The 18,198-nt window shown below is 45.1% G+C and overlaps 1 protein-coding gene across 4 annotated transcripts in view; it reads right to left on the bottom strand.

Moving 5' to 3' along the window:
• The window catches only part of MED15 (mediator complex subunit 15), a 45,062-nt gene that overhangs the window by 23,014 nt on the left and 3,850 nt on the right, over positions 1-18,198 (bottom strand). For 3 of the 4 annotated variants that reach the window (XM_034790739.1, XM_034790740.1, XM_034790743.1), the window contains exons 2-8: positions 10,246-10,333; positions 8,674-8,725; positions 7,673-7,702; positions 6,152-6,364; positions 4,722-4,999; positions 2,777-3,124; positions 1,439-1,534 (exon numbers count right to left, since the gene is read on the bottom strand). In XM_034790739.1, coding sequence (XP_034646630.1) covers positions 1,439-1,534; positions 2,777-3,124; positions 4,722-4,999; positions 6,152-6,364; positions 7,673-7,702; positions 8,674-8,725; positions 10,246-10,333 — 1,105 coding nt within the window. Of the gene's footprint in view, positions 1-1,438; positions 1,535-2,776; positions 3,125-4,721; positions 5,000-6,151; positions 6,365-7,672; positions 7,703-8,673; positions 8,726-10,245; positions 10,334-14,518; positions 14,688-18,198 lie in introns of all 4 variants that reach the window. The other variant, XM_034790742.1, reaches the window with a different exon arrangement.

Raw genomic sequence — 18,198 nt, 5'->3', positions numbered from 1 at the left:
TGCATTGTGGTATTAAGCAACCTGTATGGGGAAATTCACTTAACGGGGCAGGAAGTAGGATGCCCCCATATAAAAACACAACCCATTTGCTGGACAGCAACACTAAATTAATGACATGACAGCTGTCCTGCTAGCCACCCTAACTCCCTGTAGCTCCCACCTGGATATTATTCACAAAACAAAACAAAAAGAATAGTTTTAAAAAGCACATGTTTAAACTGTAATGAATGGGTTCTTGCCACTGCACTTACCATTGCTCATCTTTCATCTGGTGTGAACATAATGTAAGAAATATAAAAGGCCCAGTATAGAAACAGAATGTAATGGCCTAGCAGAACTTCAGCATCAATAAGAAAAGTGGCTTTGGGTTATCTTAGGCCACTATTCCTAGTACAGATCCTAAGGGATGCAGGTGAGAAGAACCATCAAATGTTACAATTCACGCTGTACACAAACTTTAAACACTGAAGGGGTGCAGGATGTCTACGCCATTACTTTTGCACTGGAGGCAGCATGAGACAGTGCACAGGGAGTCAGGAGAACTGGATTCTATTCCCAGCTGTGCCATTGACTGATCCTGGACAAGACACTTCACCTATGTACCTCAGTTTCCCCACCTGAAAAAGTCCATAATTATACTTACCCGTGTTAGTAAAAGACTACGAATGAAAAGCATTAAGCATTATATGAGACCCTTAGGGAGGATGGGTTCAACTCAAGCCCAAGGAGTCTTCCCCATTTAGCCTTGGTGCTGGGCACACATAGGAGCACAGCCATTGACGCTAGAGTGTACTGCCAGTTAAAGAAATTGAATTGTGCACCGGACAACAAGCCTTCATCCAACACTTCATATGCGACTCACTTACACGTGCCATTTATCTTGCGAGTTCACATTCAAAATGAGAGCTATTTATATCTACTGTCCATTTTACTCAGAATGAGAGGGGGGAGGAAATGATGGAACAGAGAAAAGTGGGGGGAACACGTCAGTACCTCCACTATTACTTTTGTGTTTGGGAGATGGAAGGGAGATCACATCTGAGTATAGACCAGCAGTCACCAGTTCATAGTAGAGAGAAGTTCATGTGACAAGGCAGTCTCCTAAGAAAGTGTTATGGAAATAGAAGTGAAACACTCCAGGAACAGTTAGACCCATCGCATGACTACAGTAGATAGTCTTAATGTGTGCTGCTGGGTCACTCCAGGCAGCAGTATCTGACCTACTAGAGACAGGCATGCACAAAAAGAGTGTCAATGAAATCCTGCCTCTGACTCACAGCAAAAGGGAAACAGTGCATAATCACCCATACCGCCTTCGTAAGGACAACTGACGTCAGACCCCTCCTGAGAAAGCTACCAAAACTCCATCTCCATGCTCAATTTTCGCATGCACTTGCTACAGGCCTGCACTAGTGACACTGGCTCCATGGGCCCTTACCTGCCCTGAAGCTCCCATCTGCGCAGCCTGGGCCTGAGCCGCTTGGACGGCTGCCGCTGCCTGCTGCTGCTGCTGCTGCACCAGTTGAGCTCTTACCTTGAATATTTAAAGAGAGACGGGGGTAAGCAGGAAGAACTGGTTAGGGCGGATGTCACCTTTCCACAGCATTTAGATCAACCATCTTACTAACGCCTTCACGCAAACACGACTGTCAGCTATGCATTCACACTGGGCCAGCGTATGACTCACTGCATGAACACAAGCAGCTAGCTTAGAATAAGCCTCCCCACTGCTACACACCTGATACGGACTTTTCTTTGTGGCGTCTTCTCTACGCTGGCATTCCTATAGGCAGGCTCAATTGCCACTTGGACTTTGCCATGGCAAACAATGAGCTTTGCTAATTTCACTCAAATACACAATATTAGATGCCTGCCTGCGGCAGCTGGTTACAATGGCGTATTGCTCTGGAACTGCTGCATAAGTGCGACACATATAAACTACTCCTAGATTAGCTGCCAAGCCCCCACCTTCAATAAGGCCAAGAGTGAAGTAGAGTAGAGCTCACAATTAAAACTTAGCTCTCCTGCTTAGTAACGCACAGCCTTCCCTAGCTTGGTTTCCATAGCACTGAACAGTAACTCAACAGTAAGAAAATCTGCACCATTAATAGCATTCGCTGACTCCGACTGAAGCAATACTAGGTGATTTTGATTTTTGTACTTCATGGAGGATCTCTCGGTCTTCAACCGATGAACTGTGATTTTAAGAGAAGTTGCATCGAGTGACAATCATCCTTGACAAGTTCAACCAGAACACGACAGTCAGCAGGGGCAGATTGGGCTCTCTTTGTTGCACCTTCCCCAAGCAGAAGCAATGCCAATGGGGCCTCATGCTGCAGTAGTGAGAGGGCTGACACGTACACACATGTACTAGGACATTCAATGAAGCTTGCTCATGTTCTAGCATTCACCAGAATGTAATGTTATAACTATATAAAACAAGATCTCACCCATCTTCTTGTCCCACCAATAGCAACAAAGGAACTGAATTTCAACTAGCTTCTCTATCCAGCATACCAAACAATTTCATAGACTAGCTAACAAACCTTGGGATTTTAGCAAAGAACTATGCTGTGCTGGCAAGCAATAAAGCAACACAAGTTAGTGGTTAGCATTGTTATGCATGCACTAGGTTAACAGCTAGCCTCTGAACGTGTTACACTATTTCACATCTCTGCTATTAGCACTAACAAGGCTTATTTATCAAGGAGGACTTTATTTCTCTAGAGGCTCACGGAATACAGAACCATATGTTTTGGGTCTTTAACTCACTTACCTGCATGGCTTTTAACTGCTGCTGGGTAAAAGGTACAGACATGACCTGACTAGGGATCTGTCCTGAGATTGCCTGTGCCTGAGAGACCATGGGCTGGGGCTGCGACTGTGGTGGAAGCTGAGACTGTTGGGCCTGAGCAACCTGCTGCTGTTGCTGCTGTTGTTGCTGCAGCTGTTGCATCTGCTGTTGCATGACTTGCTGAGATGGCTGCTGCTGTATCTGTTGCGGTGGTATTTGTTGTTGTTGTTGTTGTTGTTGCTGCTGCTGCTGCACCTGCATAGCCTGAGCTGCCTGCTGCTGTAACTGCATTTGAGCAATTCGCTGTAGTTGTTGCTGCTGTTGCTGCATCTACAACAGGAAAAGCCGGGATCAAGTTCAAGTTTCCAGCAATGCAACCGTGTCTTTAGTTTTAGAATGAAAGCCAATGGCCTGCAGGCAGCATTCTAACTCATCATACTAAGTTAAAGCATTTAGCCCAGATGAAAAGTCCTACCCTTTGAGCCAGCCTCAGGCTTTGAACAACTCACCTTCATGCAGTTTATATTCTAATTTCCCTCTCCAGATGGGCACAAAGTCATCTGCTACCACTAACAGACAGTTTCAAGGTGAAGGTACCCAGCCCTCTAGCTTCTCCGGCATAAAAGATCACAACACACTTCTCCAGACTGTTATCAAGCTAATGTCAGCATCACCATTTACCTACACCTGCACAAGAACAGGACAGCATCAGCCTCTTCTACTTGCATGCATCATCTTTAGGCATGCCTCATATTTCTGTATTGCAAAAATTTTTTAAGTGACAATGAGTAATTCACACAACTGAGACAAAACAGCTACCATTTCTAGAGGAAACTCAGGGGGAGGGAGGGAGGAGAGTAGGGTGTCAACTCCAATTCTCTCCTACATCCCTGACCTTCTCCGAAGCAGACAAACATCATCCTGACATTTAGGGCATGGCTATACTTGCAGATGTAGAGCGCTGGGAGTTAAACCAGCCTTCGGAGACCGCAGCAGGGATAACGCTTCCGTGTGTTTACACTGTCAGCTGCAAGTGCACTGGCGTGGCCACATTAGCAGCTCTTGCAACACCACAAAGAGCAGTGCATTGTGGTAGCTATCCCAGTGTGCAAGTGGCTGCAAACGTGTTTTTCAAATGGGGGTGGGGGCCTGGAGTGTGACAGGGAGTGTGTTGTGTGTATGTGGGGGGAGAGACGGTGTGTTTTGGGAGGCTGAGTGTGTCAGCATGCTGTCCTGTAAGTTCAGACAGCAGCAGACCCTCCTCCCCCCGCCCACTCACAACAGCAGCATTCCACACTAATGGTTTGCTTTGTCCCGGAGCAGATAAGCATGTCAGCTGTCAGAAATGGAGCTTTGAAAGGGGATATCCGCATGCCTGCAGCCAATTTCAAAACGAGAAGAGTGGCCACTTGATTTCAGGGGATTATGGGACATTTCCGGAGGCCAAACACAGCGCAGTAATGCAACACCTTGCCCACACTGATGCCCGGGCGTTTCAGCCGGGGCACAGCAAGCTTTATGCGTCTCGTGGAGATGGATTACCAGGAGCGCTCCAGCTTCAGAGTCCAGGCACTCTACCTGCCTTGCCAGTGTGGACAGCTCAGGAGACAGGGCGCCCGGGGCTGCTTTAATGCGCTCTAACTAGCAAGTGCAGCCAAGCCCTTGGACTCAAACCAGGGGACAAATATTTAGCGTCTTTCTTGCTAGGAAAGATCAGTCTTCTCTAGGATAGAGCACACTGCGGCCAATGAACTCTACCAATCCAAGCTGATGCCTTGCCAAGAAGCAGAAGCATGTTAAGCCCTTCGTGGGGAGAGCTGACGCTTCATATTGCTATGCAAGCCAGAGCTCTGGAACGGTTCTAGTTGACCAGTGGCTGATAGCACACGACCAATCGTGCCCATGTGACCGCTTCGCTGCTCAGTACCTGCTGCTGATTCTGCTGCTGCTGCTGCTGCATCTGCAGTTTGAGCATGTGCTGCTGCTGCTGCTGCTGGGCTGCTTGCAGCTGCTGCTGCTGCTGCTGCTGTTGTGCAGCGGCCGCTGCTGCCGCCTGCTGCTGTTGGACCTGGAACTGCTGTTGCATGGCCGACTGCTGCGCCTGGAACTGCTGCTGCTGCTGCTGCTGCAAAGCTGCCTGCTGCTGCTGAAATTGTTGCTGCTGCTGTTGCTGCTGCTGCGCCATCTGTTGCAGTTGGAGCTGGGCTGAAAATCAGGAGGTGTTTGTACAACGTGACTGACATGTAGACAGCTGTCCAACAGACAAGCCTGGCGGTCTCAACCGAACTCTTTTTACCAGAAAATTCCACTGCATGCATCTGATGAAGTGGGTTTTAGCCCACGAAAGCTTATGCTCAAATAAATGTCTTCGTCTCTAAGGTGCCACAAGGACTCCTCGTTCTTTTTAAGACACCTTGGTGTCTTTTATAGCACACATTTGCGATGGGAGCAATTGCATGAAAGCTCATGCATTGACCCATTATAGCCTCCCATTTCCAGATATATATTTAAACATTTGTTATTCGTATTATCATGGCATTTCTCATCACTATTACATCTAAGCCTCAACACTTCGGCTGACTCTGAAATCTAATTAAATAGCTTAAGAACTGCAGGGAGGAGGAGGAGGGTGGGCTCATTCAAAGGTCTCACACATTGGTCAAAGGAGGAGCTGTTTGACTGGGCTCTGAAAGGAGCCTCATCCATTAGCTATCTGCCAGAACAGCGGAGGCCACAATATGAGGTGATATAAACCAAGGAAGGTAGAAACAAAACACTAAGGATGTTCAAGAATTAAGGTATTTTGAGAGGAAGGAGTCTACTAGTCGGAACCAGACTCTTACTCAGAATACTCCACCTCAGTCTCAAATGCAGTTGCAAATGAGTCCAGAACCAAGTAGCAAGTGGAAAGCCACAAATTTTAACTATAGAGAGACAGACAAGGTGGGCGAGGCAATACCTTTTATTGGACCAGCTTCGGTTGGTGAGAGACAAGCTTTCAAAGAGCTGAAGAAGAGTTGGTCCAATAAAAGATATCACCTCACCCACCTTGTCTCTCTAATATTCTGCAATCAACACAGATATAACACTGCATGCAAGTATAGCTAGGGCATTTATGGTGGGGGTGGAGGTATCTGAAGGCAAACCCTCCCTTTCCCCCTGATTCAAATCTGTTTTTCCCATATCAATGACAAGGGGTGAGATGCACCATAATCCCCAATCCTCCTGCCAGGAGCAATAAAAACAGATCTAGGGAGTATTGTGTAACTTTCTCTTCCTTTCAGCCTAGAAAAGGGCTCTGCACTGGAACCCTAAACTGACTTAATTTCAGTGGATGGGAGCACAGTGAATACTTACTCTGTTGAGTAGCTGCAGAGACACCAGACATACCATGGGGGGCCATCCCAGAGGTTCCAGGAGGTTGCTGCCCTGGAAGGCTCATCTGCTGGCCCATTGGCCCAAGTCCACTCATCCCACCCATTGGTGCTCCTTGAGCTCGTGAAGCCATGCCCATTCCAGCTGCTCCTGCTGGGGGGCCGCCTGTTAGATTCTGCAGTGCATTCATGGGATCTGCGAATACAACATCATTACTAAGAGATCAATGATGAAGACTTGTCCACTGAAATAGTTCTCCAGGCTGTGGAGCCACAAGAAAGTTTTGGCCTAGCGGACTCAGCATAGGATTAAAAATCCAACCTGAGTTCTACACTCACAATTCTGCCACTGACTCAGAGGCTTTACATAAATCGGTCTCCATTTTTCCATCTGTAAACTGGGGACACCAGGGTCTGAGGATTATTTAGGGGTTTGTGAAATGCTTTAAATATGCAAAGCACCAAATAAACACTAAATATATATTAACAAAAGGGAAATTTTTAGTCATCACTACTCTAAACAGATATCCAGGTACACAGGCAAGACAGAGCTTTGTATTACCACATGGGAATCATGGCCTGTAACTCCAGGAAATAAGAACACACTGACGTGATGGATCCAAGTTAGGCCCCTTCTGCCTCAGGTTAAGGAATGGGAGTGCTTAGGAGACCAGGTGTTCAGCCTGAAGGACCTTGCAATACACTTCCTCTAGACTGCACACTGAAGCTTCTCCACTCACTTCTCAAATACTCATGTTCAGCACTCCTCAGTCAGAGAGAGGGTGATAATCTGGGGTCTGGGGCTAGGGAAAAGGAAATGCAAACAGACTTCTGAAGGAGAGAGCATTACAAGCGTTTCAGGAACACTGTTATACTGGTGTTCACCAAGTGTGTAATATGTGTCTTCCTCCTTAAGGGTATACATCGAAGAGGACATAACTTTAGAGCACTCCAGAGTCCTGGCATTAACATCTACTGTGCAGCACATCTTTAACCCAGGCTGGGAAGAGGTGGCAACAGATAATTGGTGCCTCACCATATACTCTCTTAAAGGGGGATTAATATAGTTATAGAGGAGATTCCTTCGGTCACATGCAGAGTCCACCAGGACACAGTTCCTGCTGACAGGACTACTCCATAGAGTTGTAATGCAGAGCAGGTATCAAGCTCATACACCAGTGAGGACTGCAAGAAGGTAAGCAAGGAGGAACTCAGCTACTTCCTGCTGGAGAGTCCAATTCACAACACTGACATCTGTTGAATAGGTTTAATAACATTTAGCACCAACAGACAGTACATAGGTGGAATCAAATGAGTGTTCCACACAACATCCATATGTGAAGAGTCCAGAAGACTCACTAGAACTTTCCTCTTCACCACCGTATGATTAAGAATTTAAGTTGCCCTCCTTTGCTGCATGTATGCAGTATTCCCTCCCTTCCCACTTCATATGCCACCAAAAATACTGACCATTTTTCATTTAGACTAAAAAAAATGTTCTTACCACTGACGGAGGCCTGAGATTTCTTATTGTCTAGAAAATAAGAGTGAATACATACACAAGTTATAAATTTTGCTGCATTGTGTTGAACAGGTGACTGTAAATACATGGCAATTTAAACTGTTATTCCCAACAACCAATGTATTAATAGTGCAAAAAATTGCTTCCCATTAGTTACCCCCATGCCAATGTGGCCTTCAAACATTTTACCCAGATTCCCTACCCTAGTAGCAAGCCACAAAGCTAGAGAGCTCCTAGTTTACTTCCTCATCAGGAATTTAGCATCCCAGCTGGCCATGGAGTACTGCTGCAGACATGCTCTGTAATGTCAATCATTGCCACCTATATTCCACACGCTTCTGCCAATGTAAGAGTTCTGCAAATCAGATTTCACACTCAGGCGTCAAGATTAATGCTTGCTTTGTGAAATTTTCTACAGAATGGGACAAGCATCTGAGGCAGTTCCTCTACACAGCTTCCTGGCGCAGTGTATGACAGGTGGCTTCTTCCAGCAGTTCCACACCTAGGAAGACTCATAAGCACTTTGAGACGGTTTGTTCCATTCCAGAGACTTATTTCAGAAGGAATAAAACTAAAAGGAAGGGCAGATATCCTAATTCAGGATTCCATGCTGTGGATAAAATTTACTTTAATATCAAATGGATGAATGCTTTTTAATTCATTTGTAAATCAAAGTAGAGCAAATAAATGAAGCTCAGCCACTTTGTCTTCACAGCATTCAGGTTGTGGTGGAAATGGAGAGGCAGGATGACCTCAGAAAAAACATTTGTTGAAATGAAAAGTGGAGATATCAAGAACTTTCTAGTGGATTCTTCAGTTTTAGACAGACATTGTGAAGATTACACATTCAGAACCTGGGCACAGATCCAGCAACAGAGACTACTGAAGCAACTTCTGGAGAATGCCAATCAGAACTAGCAGATTCAAGCCACCCAGAAAGCTAGCACTCCTATAATTAACAGATAAATATAAGGATTACTTACGAATGTCTCGAAAATGGATAATAAGTCTGGCCACAAGAGAAAGATATTCCTCCTAAAGTTGAAAACAAGAAACAGCTTAGCACAGAATGGGGAAGCAACGCACTCCATGACTCACTGTTTCCCTTCCTCACATTGCCACTCCCCCAGTGTAACAGAAGGGTCCCTCCTCCTTCAGGACTGGTACGCTTTTCATAACAGTCTATGATCTACTCAGGAACTGAAAGGGGTGGGTACGTTTCTAATGAAAAGGTCATTGTGTTTAACTGTGCAAGACAGGATAGGAGGAGAAACAGCAAATGCTGGGTAGAAGAGGTAGACAACTACCAATACAGCTGCATACTAGTGGTACTGTATATATGTTTATATACCGACAAAGCTACGTCTACACTTGAAGTGCTACAGTGGCAAAGCTGCAGCTATGCCACTGTTGCATTTTAAGTGTAGACACTGAATACAGCAACGAGAGGGGTTCTTCCATTGCCATGGGCAGTGGGTGAACCACCGGCTAGGGGAGGCTAGCCCCCGGCCTGGCCCACCCCTTCTGCCTGAGGCCCCCCCCCCCCCGCCCCGATTCCCCCCCCCGGAGCCGCCCGCCCCCCCCCCCCAAAGCACCAGGTGGGTGGGCTGCGCATGACCCCTTTCCCCCAGCCAATTGAGCACCAGGTGGGCAGCCCCTCCATTCCCAAGCGGCTCATCCCCTCCTCCCCACCAGCCCGACATTGGCAGGCGGTGCGCAGCCCCGTCCCCTCCAGCCCTGGGTGGTGTGGCCCCAGTGCCGGGCCCCCCCAGCTACCGCAAATCCCAGGCGCCCTAGTTCCAGCAGGCTTCCCTTCCGGGAAGAGGAGCAGCCTGCCTGGGCTGGGGCCAACTAGCAGCAGGAGGGGGCCTCTGGATGGAGCATGGACAGGGCCACGTGGAGCTGTTTGGGTAGGCACAGCCTTCCCCTGCCTATTAGACACACTCCCCATGCCCATTGCTGTAACTAATTCACCTCCTGGAGAAATGGTAATGCTATCTACACCAGGGGTTAGGTTGGCATTGCTATGTCTCTCAGTGCTTTCACATCCGAGAGCTGTAGCTATGCAAATATAAGTTTTCAGCATAGACCAATCTTTACTTAACTTTACTTAACTTTTGAGTGTAGATCTGGCTTAAGTCAATCCAGCTACACTGCTTGGGGTGTGAAAAATCCACAGTCCTGAGCCATGTAATTAAGCACAAGTCATGCTAAGCTGTAGATAAAGTGAGTTCCATGCAGCTAACGGCACCTGAGTCGATGAGACCTTATAAACCACACTCCTGTGTTCTGCATGGTCACTGGAGACACTGTTGTATCTTTTGCGATAATAGGAATTTACCATATTGTCTTTGCCAAACATTTCACTTCACACTGTTTTTTGTGGAGTGTGCAAAGCACTTTGGTTCCCCACTCAGCATTAAATGCTCCTGTATAAATTTAACATAGTTTATGCAGGTGTCCTGGCCAGATGTTGCTAGAAAACTAGATGCATTTGGGAACCTGGTTTATCTACTCCCAACACACAGAATTGGAAATAAATGGAAGTGCCTTACCCGAGTTTTGGCCTTCATAAAAACATGATTCTCCATATCTTTGCTGGATTTATTGTGGGCTACACCAGCCTTCCTCATGGCCTCCTCACTGCAAAACAAGAGACGGAACTCACGAAGGACATTAACTGAGGGCAGCAGAAACCCCCTTCCCTACCTAGGGAACACATGGATGGCAACTTTTCACCAATGAATCACTGACAAATCCATCCATACATTAAACATAAAGGAAACTAATTCCATTGATTTACATGCACAATCTGATTAACATCAATAGCAGATAGCCAGCACATCAATAGAAGGAGTCTCCTCTAATTAGTCATTTACCTCCTTGCTAGAAAGGAAGAAACTAGGAAATACCTCCCATCAGGTAGAGATGGTATGAGATTCAGCAACTCATCTGAACCATCTTCTCCTGTCAGAAGGCCAAAATAAACACCTTCCATGCTACGGGGGTTGCCATGGGGCCTCCATGCTACTTTTAGCCCAAGACCTTTTAAAAGATACTAACTTGGGACACTGATTGTTCCCCTCTCTCCACCTTTCCAACATCACCTGCCTCCTTTGATTATTAACCCTTTGAAGCAGGGACCATGTCTTCACATGAAGTTTAGACAACACCCAGTCAATAGGGACCAATCCTTAGCATGCACTTTGAACACTACCAGAATATAATTACAGAATATACTTGAAGCTTTATAAATTCAGTACATTATTGATGGGTTGTGTGGTTAAGCTTTTTTGTAAAAAAGGTAAGTGGTGCAAGCCTCACTTACTCTGGATTCATAATCACAGAGATAGGGGTGGCAAGCTCCTGCTTTGAGCAGGGGGTTGGACTAGATGACCTCTTGAGGTCCCTTCCAACCCTGATATTCTATGATTCATGCTCTGGCAGTGAGCACCAGAGCGGGGGGCTAATAGCCAACAATCGATGTAAGTAATACAATGTTTACACGAACGATGCATCTTAAGCGCTACGCCTCTCATGGAAGTGGAGTTATTAAGTCTATTTAGTGGGCGACAGATTGGTGCGGGCAACATTTTAGTGTAGATGCTTACGCAGTTAGGTCAAGGTAAGCTGCCTTATGTCAGCCTAACTCTGTAGAGTAAACCAGGCCTGACTTTGTTTCTCTCCAACTTCTCTCAGGCTGGCAAGCATCTGTTTCTTGCCAGGTTCCTCCATAATTTTAAACAGCTCCAATTTTTCAGAGGATCCTATCAACAGTTTGGTATGGAATTCTCATTTATTCCATTACTAAATATGTAAGGGTTGTTCTGCACCTCTTGTGTTTAGGATGGGATCTTTTCAGCAAGTGGAAGTGGCTAGACCTGAGCACAATGCCAAACATGCTGAGGCCTGAACCTCTCCATGCCTCTTCAGTAAGATAAGGCCTCAATTTACCATAGCACAGCACCAGCAATGATTAATCTATTAGCTTTGATTCACTCAAAGAAAGATCAAAGGGTTAGGATAATGCAATCATGTTTCCTGAACAATGGACCTCAGTTTGCTTAAAGTCAGGGTGTTCCTCATACACAACACCCTAACATGAGCGCCTTATAACATTTTTAGATTCTAATTTTTTTTCATACAGTGATAAGGAATATGGCTGGTTGAAGCAGTGAGGGGCAATGTGAATGTGTGAGAGTAGTACGGAAGGTGTGGAGGTTGGGAAAGTGCAGGAAGGGGGAGGGAGGGATTAGGGGGCTGTAGAAAGGGAAAGGCGTTCTAGGGTGGGAGGGGATGGGGGGGTGAGAAGGGATGGACTATGGGAGGGAGGACCTGGGGATGAGTGGCAGAGGGAGTGGGGGCTCCCCCATCAACCCTGCATTCTTCTCTCCTTTGTGCGTGCTGGAATCTGGGAAGCACCACACCACTGTCCCTGCCCCCCACCATCATGTGAAACAGGATCTGGTGTGAGGAGTGTCTGAGCCCCTCTCCTTATTCCCCATGTGAGCTGGGTTGGGGGGCTGCTCCTCTGGGGGCCTGAGCCTCTATCTCCCATGAGGCAGGAGATGGGGGCCATGCCCCACCCCTTTCCCACTCCTTTGTGAGCCAGTATCTGGGGGGTCTCTGGGTTGGGAGCTCAGAACAGGCATGCCACCAGCACAAGCACTGGCACTAAGGAGGAGGAGGTAAGCACCCACTGACAGGAATGGAGAAGTCCACATGTCGCAGAACTATTGTTTCACATTGTATTCATCTCCTTGGGGTGTTCTGAGCTGAACAAGAACATAGCATTGAGATGAATGGGCTAGTTTACACCATTTTGAACCTCCTATGTTGCACATAGAGCCCCTTCTCCACAATCTAAACCCAGATCGTGGCCGTTTCTATACTCCGGAGACTGTAGCTATGCAAACATGGCCCTGTAGCATAGATACAGTCTATAGCGACCAAAGAGGTTTTTCTATTGCCGTATGACAGCAGGCATCAAACTTCATTGCACTACGATCCCCTTCTGCCAAGAAAAATTACTACATGACCCTGGGTGGCGGTGGCCAGAGCCCAATCCCCTCCACCCTGGGCTTAAGCCCTTGGGCTTTGGCTTCAGCCCCAGGCAGTGGGGCTCAGGCTTCATCTTCAGTCCCAGACCCTAGCGACTAATGCTGACCTGGCGACTGCATTAAAATGGGGTCCCAACTCACTTTGGGGTCTTGACCCAGAGTTTGAGAACCAGATCATGGACTTATGAAAAAGCTAGCTTGATGGAAGCATTCTTTTGTCAACCTAGCTGCATCTACACTGGGAGTTAGGTAAGCATAGCTACAGCACTCGGCGTGGATTTGTCACACCCCTGAGCTCTGTAGCTGTTGACCTATATGTAGACCACGCCCCAGCATCTTCACTCTCCTGTCTTTTCTTCCCTCCAATTGGTACAGGACACTTCTCACAGCCCCCCCACATTTCCACCTCCTCCTGGTCTGTCCAAGCTTACTGGGGGCATGGAATCACAAAGAGGAGAATGGAACTGGTATGGGGGGGCTCAAAGGAATGCATGGGGGCACTGACGCAATGGCATGACAGGGGACATGTTGGTGGTGTTGGAGTAGTGATACAGAAGTCTGAACAGTGGAAGGGAGAATATGCAGGCTGCAGCAATGACAGATGTGTTGGAACTGTGCAGGGAGGAGTGGAACTATTCAGTGGGCGTTGTTGGGGAACTTCAGTCTCTCCTCCCAAAACTTCCACATCCATCAATGATACGTCTACAGCCCCTATCACTCTAGTATCAGTGCACCTCATGATCTTTAATGTATTTATCCTCATAACACCCCTGAGAGACAGGAAGGTGCTATATAATCCCCATTTTTGCAGATGGGGAACTGAGACAGAGCGACAAAGTAACTTGCCCTGGGTCATATAGGAAGTCTGTCATGGAGCGGGGAATTAAACCCAGGTCTCCCAAGGTTCAGATGCTAGCCAGTGGACCATCCTTCCTCTCTTGCACTGCCTCAACTCTATCCCTCGCTTTCAGAAACATCCTCACTACTACTATGATCCCCGCGCTGTTCCTGCATCCTCTCACCCAGCTGCTTAACCTGTGTCCCCCAAGTTGGTACTTTCCTCTCTGTGGAGAGGGAGAACCATGCTGTGATAAAAGTGCATAAACCTGTTTTTTTTTTAAATCAATTTTTAAATTTCATTTTAGAATTAAATTTGAAATGACGACAACCTATATTAAGGCTTAAATTTACTGTATTGAAATAATGTAAATTAAACACAAAAAAACTAGAAGCCTGACCAGCTCCCTCTAATTAATCTTTGATTCTCACACCCATATCATTCTAATTCAGCCCTCATGTGTATACATACATTATGACACATTCTAGTTCCATGATCACTGCCACCTGTACCTGTATTCCCTCTGTAATCCACCAATAGCACCCACTCTTAGGCTTCTGGCTCCCCAGCCATCACCTCACTTGGACAGAGACACGTACCTCACTTCCTTCTGACCCAGATATTTCCAAGCTACACAGTTCCCCAGTAAGTCAGTCTGCCCAAGCAGGCCTGCTTTGTTTTTCTCCTCAGAGGCATAATTGCATTAACTGCTCACAATTTAAGGTCCAACACAGCTTTTCCTAAACAAGCACATTTATTCTTAAGCATTACAGAGGAAATATTAGAACAATAAAAGAGCCTACATGCATGCTAATAAGCTTACCAGAGATCACCCCAATTCCAACAAGGGCTCTGGCAGGAGTCAAACCCCACCAAGCGTGTTTTCCTGTGGTTACAAGTTCACAACAGCTGTTAGCTCAGAACAAATACCTCCATGAATCTGTGAGTCACTCCTTTATACAGTTTGGGCCTCTGATCTTGTCCTCGCATAACAGATGATCAGCAGACAAAGGTCCCCTCCTCAGGGCAAAGCTTCAAACGGCTGCATTCTTACATAACTGGACGGGGTACATTTGCATATCCTCTCCCTAGAGATTAACTGGAAAACCCACTTAACTTTAAAAGTTCATTCTTGTCTGACACATCATGTTAAATAGTCCTGTGAAGCTGCTAACACTTTCCCTGGTTTTCCTTAGTCATGTCTTCCTCCAGAGACATTACATACAAGCCCACAATAATACATAAACAATTGCATTTTTAATACAATGAACTCTTAAGATACTTAAACTTGATTCAGTAAGATTTAACTTAATTTAATACTATTTGTCAAGGAAATTGCCATCTCTCACAATCACCATTTTTTCCATAGGACACCTGCTTCCCTTCAGTGCACAGGAGGGACAGTACCCAGGGTTTAAATCAAGGTTGAGTAGAGAATGAGTTGTTTGTAGGACCCTTGCCTCATTTGCTGAGAAAGTGGAAGATGTGCAGTGAATGAGACACTGGATTAGAGAAAGGATGATCTCATGTGGAAGGCAGCTGAATGCTACCCTGGAGAATTAGATTTGATCCCTGCCTCTGCCAGAGAGTTCGTACATGATACTGAGCAAGTCACAAACCAAGATTTTCACAAGTGGCCACTGTGTTCATTTTTTAGGTACTCATCTTGAGACACCAGGGATCCGATTTGCAGAAGTACTGAGGACTCACAACTGCAACTGAGGTCAATATATATTCAGAGCCGAGCTCTCAAAGTACTACTTTGAAAAAATCAGGCTCTTGGCTCTCAAAGTTGACACCAAAAATTAGCTGACATTTTAAAATGGAAGATATGAAGTCACCTCAAGTGGTGTTGTAAAGATAGCTCTTTACAAACACTAGTGAATTTAAGATACTACAATGACAGCACTACATGCATCCGACGAAGTGGGCTGTAGCCTTCGAAAGCTTATGCTCAAATAAATTTGTCTCTAAGGTGCCACAAGTACTCCTGTTCTTTTTGCGGATACAGACTAACACGGCTGCTACTCTGAAACCAGTACTAATTCTGTATTCAGAGCTGGGTTTGGATAGCATGCATAAATCATGCATGGGCCACACACTGAATGATGAGGATAAAAGAAATATTGAATAGCTACCTGTTCAGTGACCATCATCTAACCAGTTCACTGAATGACACAGGGGGCAAAGACTATCATAATGCACAAAGGGGTGAGATTAAGGTGGTACCTTACTTAGGCCTTGGTCCATTCCATGTTTTGCTGCACATTGGACTACCGACAATTGCCATCTTTGCCTGTCAACTGCCCTTCTCTCCAAGTCTTTCCATTTCACATTGAGATGCTTGATGTCGTTCAGAATTGTTCATTTCCATGTTATTCACGGTCTTACTCTCTTCTTGCATTTTCTGGCTTTCGTTCAAGGGCGGTATTTGGTAAGTGTTCTTTTTCCATTCTCAGCACATGTCCCAGCCACTGATGTCTTCTTTTGTAGATTTGTGAGAGGGTGCCTTGTCCAGTAATTTTTTCAGACTTCTTCATTCATCTTCCTATCTCTATTATTCCTAATCTTCTTCTCAGACATTTGTGATGAAATGCATCCAGCTTTTGCGTATCTTTCTTGGTAAGTTGCCATGTTTCACTGCTATATGTTGTGATGGCGATAACAATTGCTTTCTACACATTCAGTTTTGTCTTGAGGGAGATGTTTTTGAGTCTTCCAAATGCAGCGTTTGCCTTCCCGATTCTTCTTAATTCTTCAGAACTAGTACCATCTTGGCTGATGGCACTTCCAAGATACACAAAATTGTCCACCTTCTCCAGTTTCTCTTCAATTTTTATTTCTGTCCCTGTAAGCCCCATTAACATAACTTTACATTTCTTTGCACTGTATCTTAAATCTATCTTCTCCATTACTTCTTTTACTTGGTTTTTGCATTTTTGTAGTCCGTTGGCATCTTCATTAATAAGAGCGATGTCTTCAGCAAAGTCTAGACCAAATAGTCTTGAATTGTTCCATGTTAGGCCACATGCATCACTGTCACATTGTTTTAAATCATAGTTGATGACTAGCATAAACAAAAAAGGAGACAGGACGCACCCCGCCTTACACATGTTTTGATGCTGAATGGCGTACTCAATTCATTTTCCATTTAATGCAGCATTTTGAGTTGGCGTAGAATACCTTCATAATATTGATTAATTTTGTTGGAATTCCATATTGTTTCACAATTTTCCATATTGTTTCTGTTTACACTATTGAATGCCTTTTGAAAGTCCACAAAATTGATGACAAGACTGCCTTGGAATTTCAACTGTGTTCACAATAATCCATTTCAGGGTGAAAATAGCATCTGTGCACGATCTCCCGTGTCTAAATCCTGATTGTTGATCACGTAGGATGGTATCGCTCTCTCTTTTCATTCTGTTCAGGAGGTCTGCTGCTAATACTTTTCCTGTGACAGACTGAAGTGTTACTCCCCTCCAATTTGAATTGTTTAGATCACCTTTCTTTGGTAAATTGAGTATGATACTGAGGGTCCATTCTTCTGGCATTTTCTCCTCCAGCCATATTTTCTTGCACAGCGAACAGATGACTGATTCCATGTCTTCGCCTCCAAATTTAAGCATCTCAGGATGAATGCCATCCAACCTAGGTGTCTTGCTATTTTTCAGCTTCTGCAGTGCTTTTTTTACTTCTTCAATTTTTACCTCAGATAAACCATTAGACCTAGATATAGATGTATCATTGTTAAATTCCAGTCTTGTCATTGGTTCTGGTTGGTTTAGCAGTTCTTTGAAGTGTTACATCCATCTATTTTCTTGTTCCTCCTGTGTTTTTAAAATTTCTCCTTGTTTCCCTTTCACTGGGACATTTCCGAATTTTGATCCATATCCTGTTAACTGTTTCAGGATAGTGTAGACTGTTCTTGTATCATTTCTTTCCCCGTCAGCTTCACTAACCTTACTTTCAATCCCATTTTGCTTATCCTTTTTGCACTTTTTTTTACTGCTTTGTCAAGGTTCCTGTAGATTTGTTTTGTTTCTTCCGTCGCATGTTGTAGTACTAGAGCCTTTTGTTTCATTCTTTCGTCTATAATTTTCCATGTTTCTTCTTCCACTGTTCTTTACTGCTTCCTCTCTTTCTACCAATTATCTTTTCAGCTGCTTCTAGCGTAGCTGTTTTGGAAAGATCCCACTATTTTTCCACTTTGTTTTCCTCAAGATCTTTAAGGCCTCAAACCTGTACTTGACCTCTATCTGGTACTCTTTTCGCATCCTGCAACCTTGTAGTTTCTGTGTATTGACTAATCTGTCTGTCTTCTTTCTTTTTGAGTGCTTTAAACTTCAATTTGATGTCTGCTTTCAGCAAGTAATGATCGCTCCCTATATCTGCTCCTCTGAATACTCTTGTGTCTAACACTAATGTTTTCCACCTCTTACTAACACAGATATATTCGATCTCATTTTGTGTAAGGCCATCTGGTGAAATCCACCTCTTTTTGTGATGTTTTTATGTTGGAAGAAAGAATTGCAGATACTAAGATTGTTTTGGGCACAAAATTCAAAAAGTCTTGTGCCATTGTCTGTCATTGTTCCAGCTGTATGTGG

The sequence above is a fragment of the Trachemys scripta genome, chromosome 15 (genome assembly GCF_013100865.1).
Source record: "Trachemys scripta elegans isolate TJP31775 chromosome 15, CAS_Tse_1.0, whole genome shotgun sequence".
Lineage (NCBI taxonomy): Eukaryota > Metazoa > Chordata > Testudines > Emydidae > Trachemys > Trachemys scripta.
The sequence above is the reverse complement of the archived record's forward strand: the minus strand, read 5'-3'. Positions and strand labels throughout refer to the sequence as shown.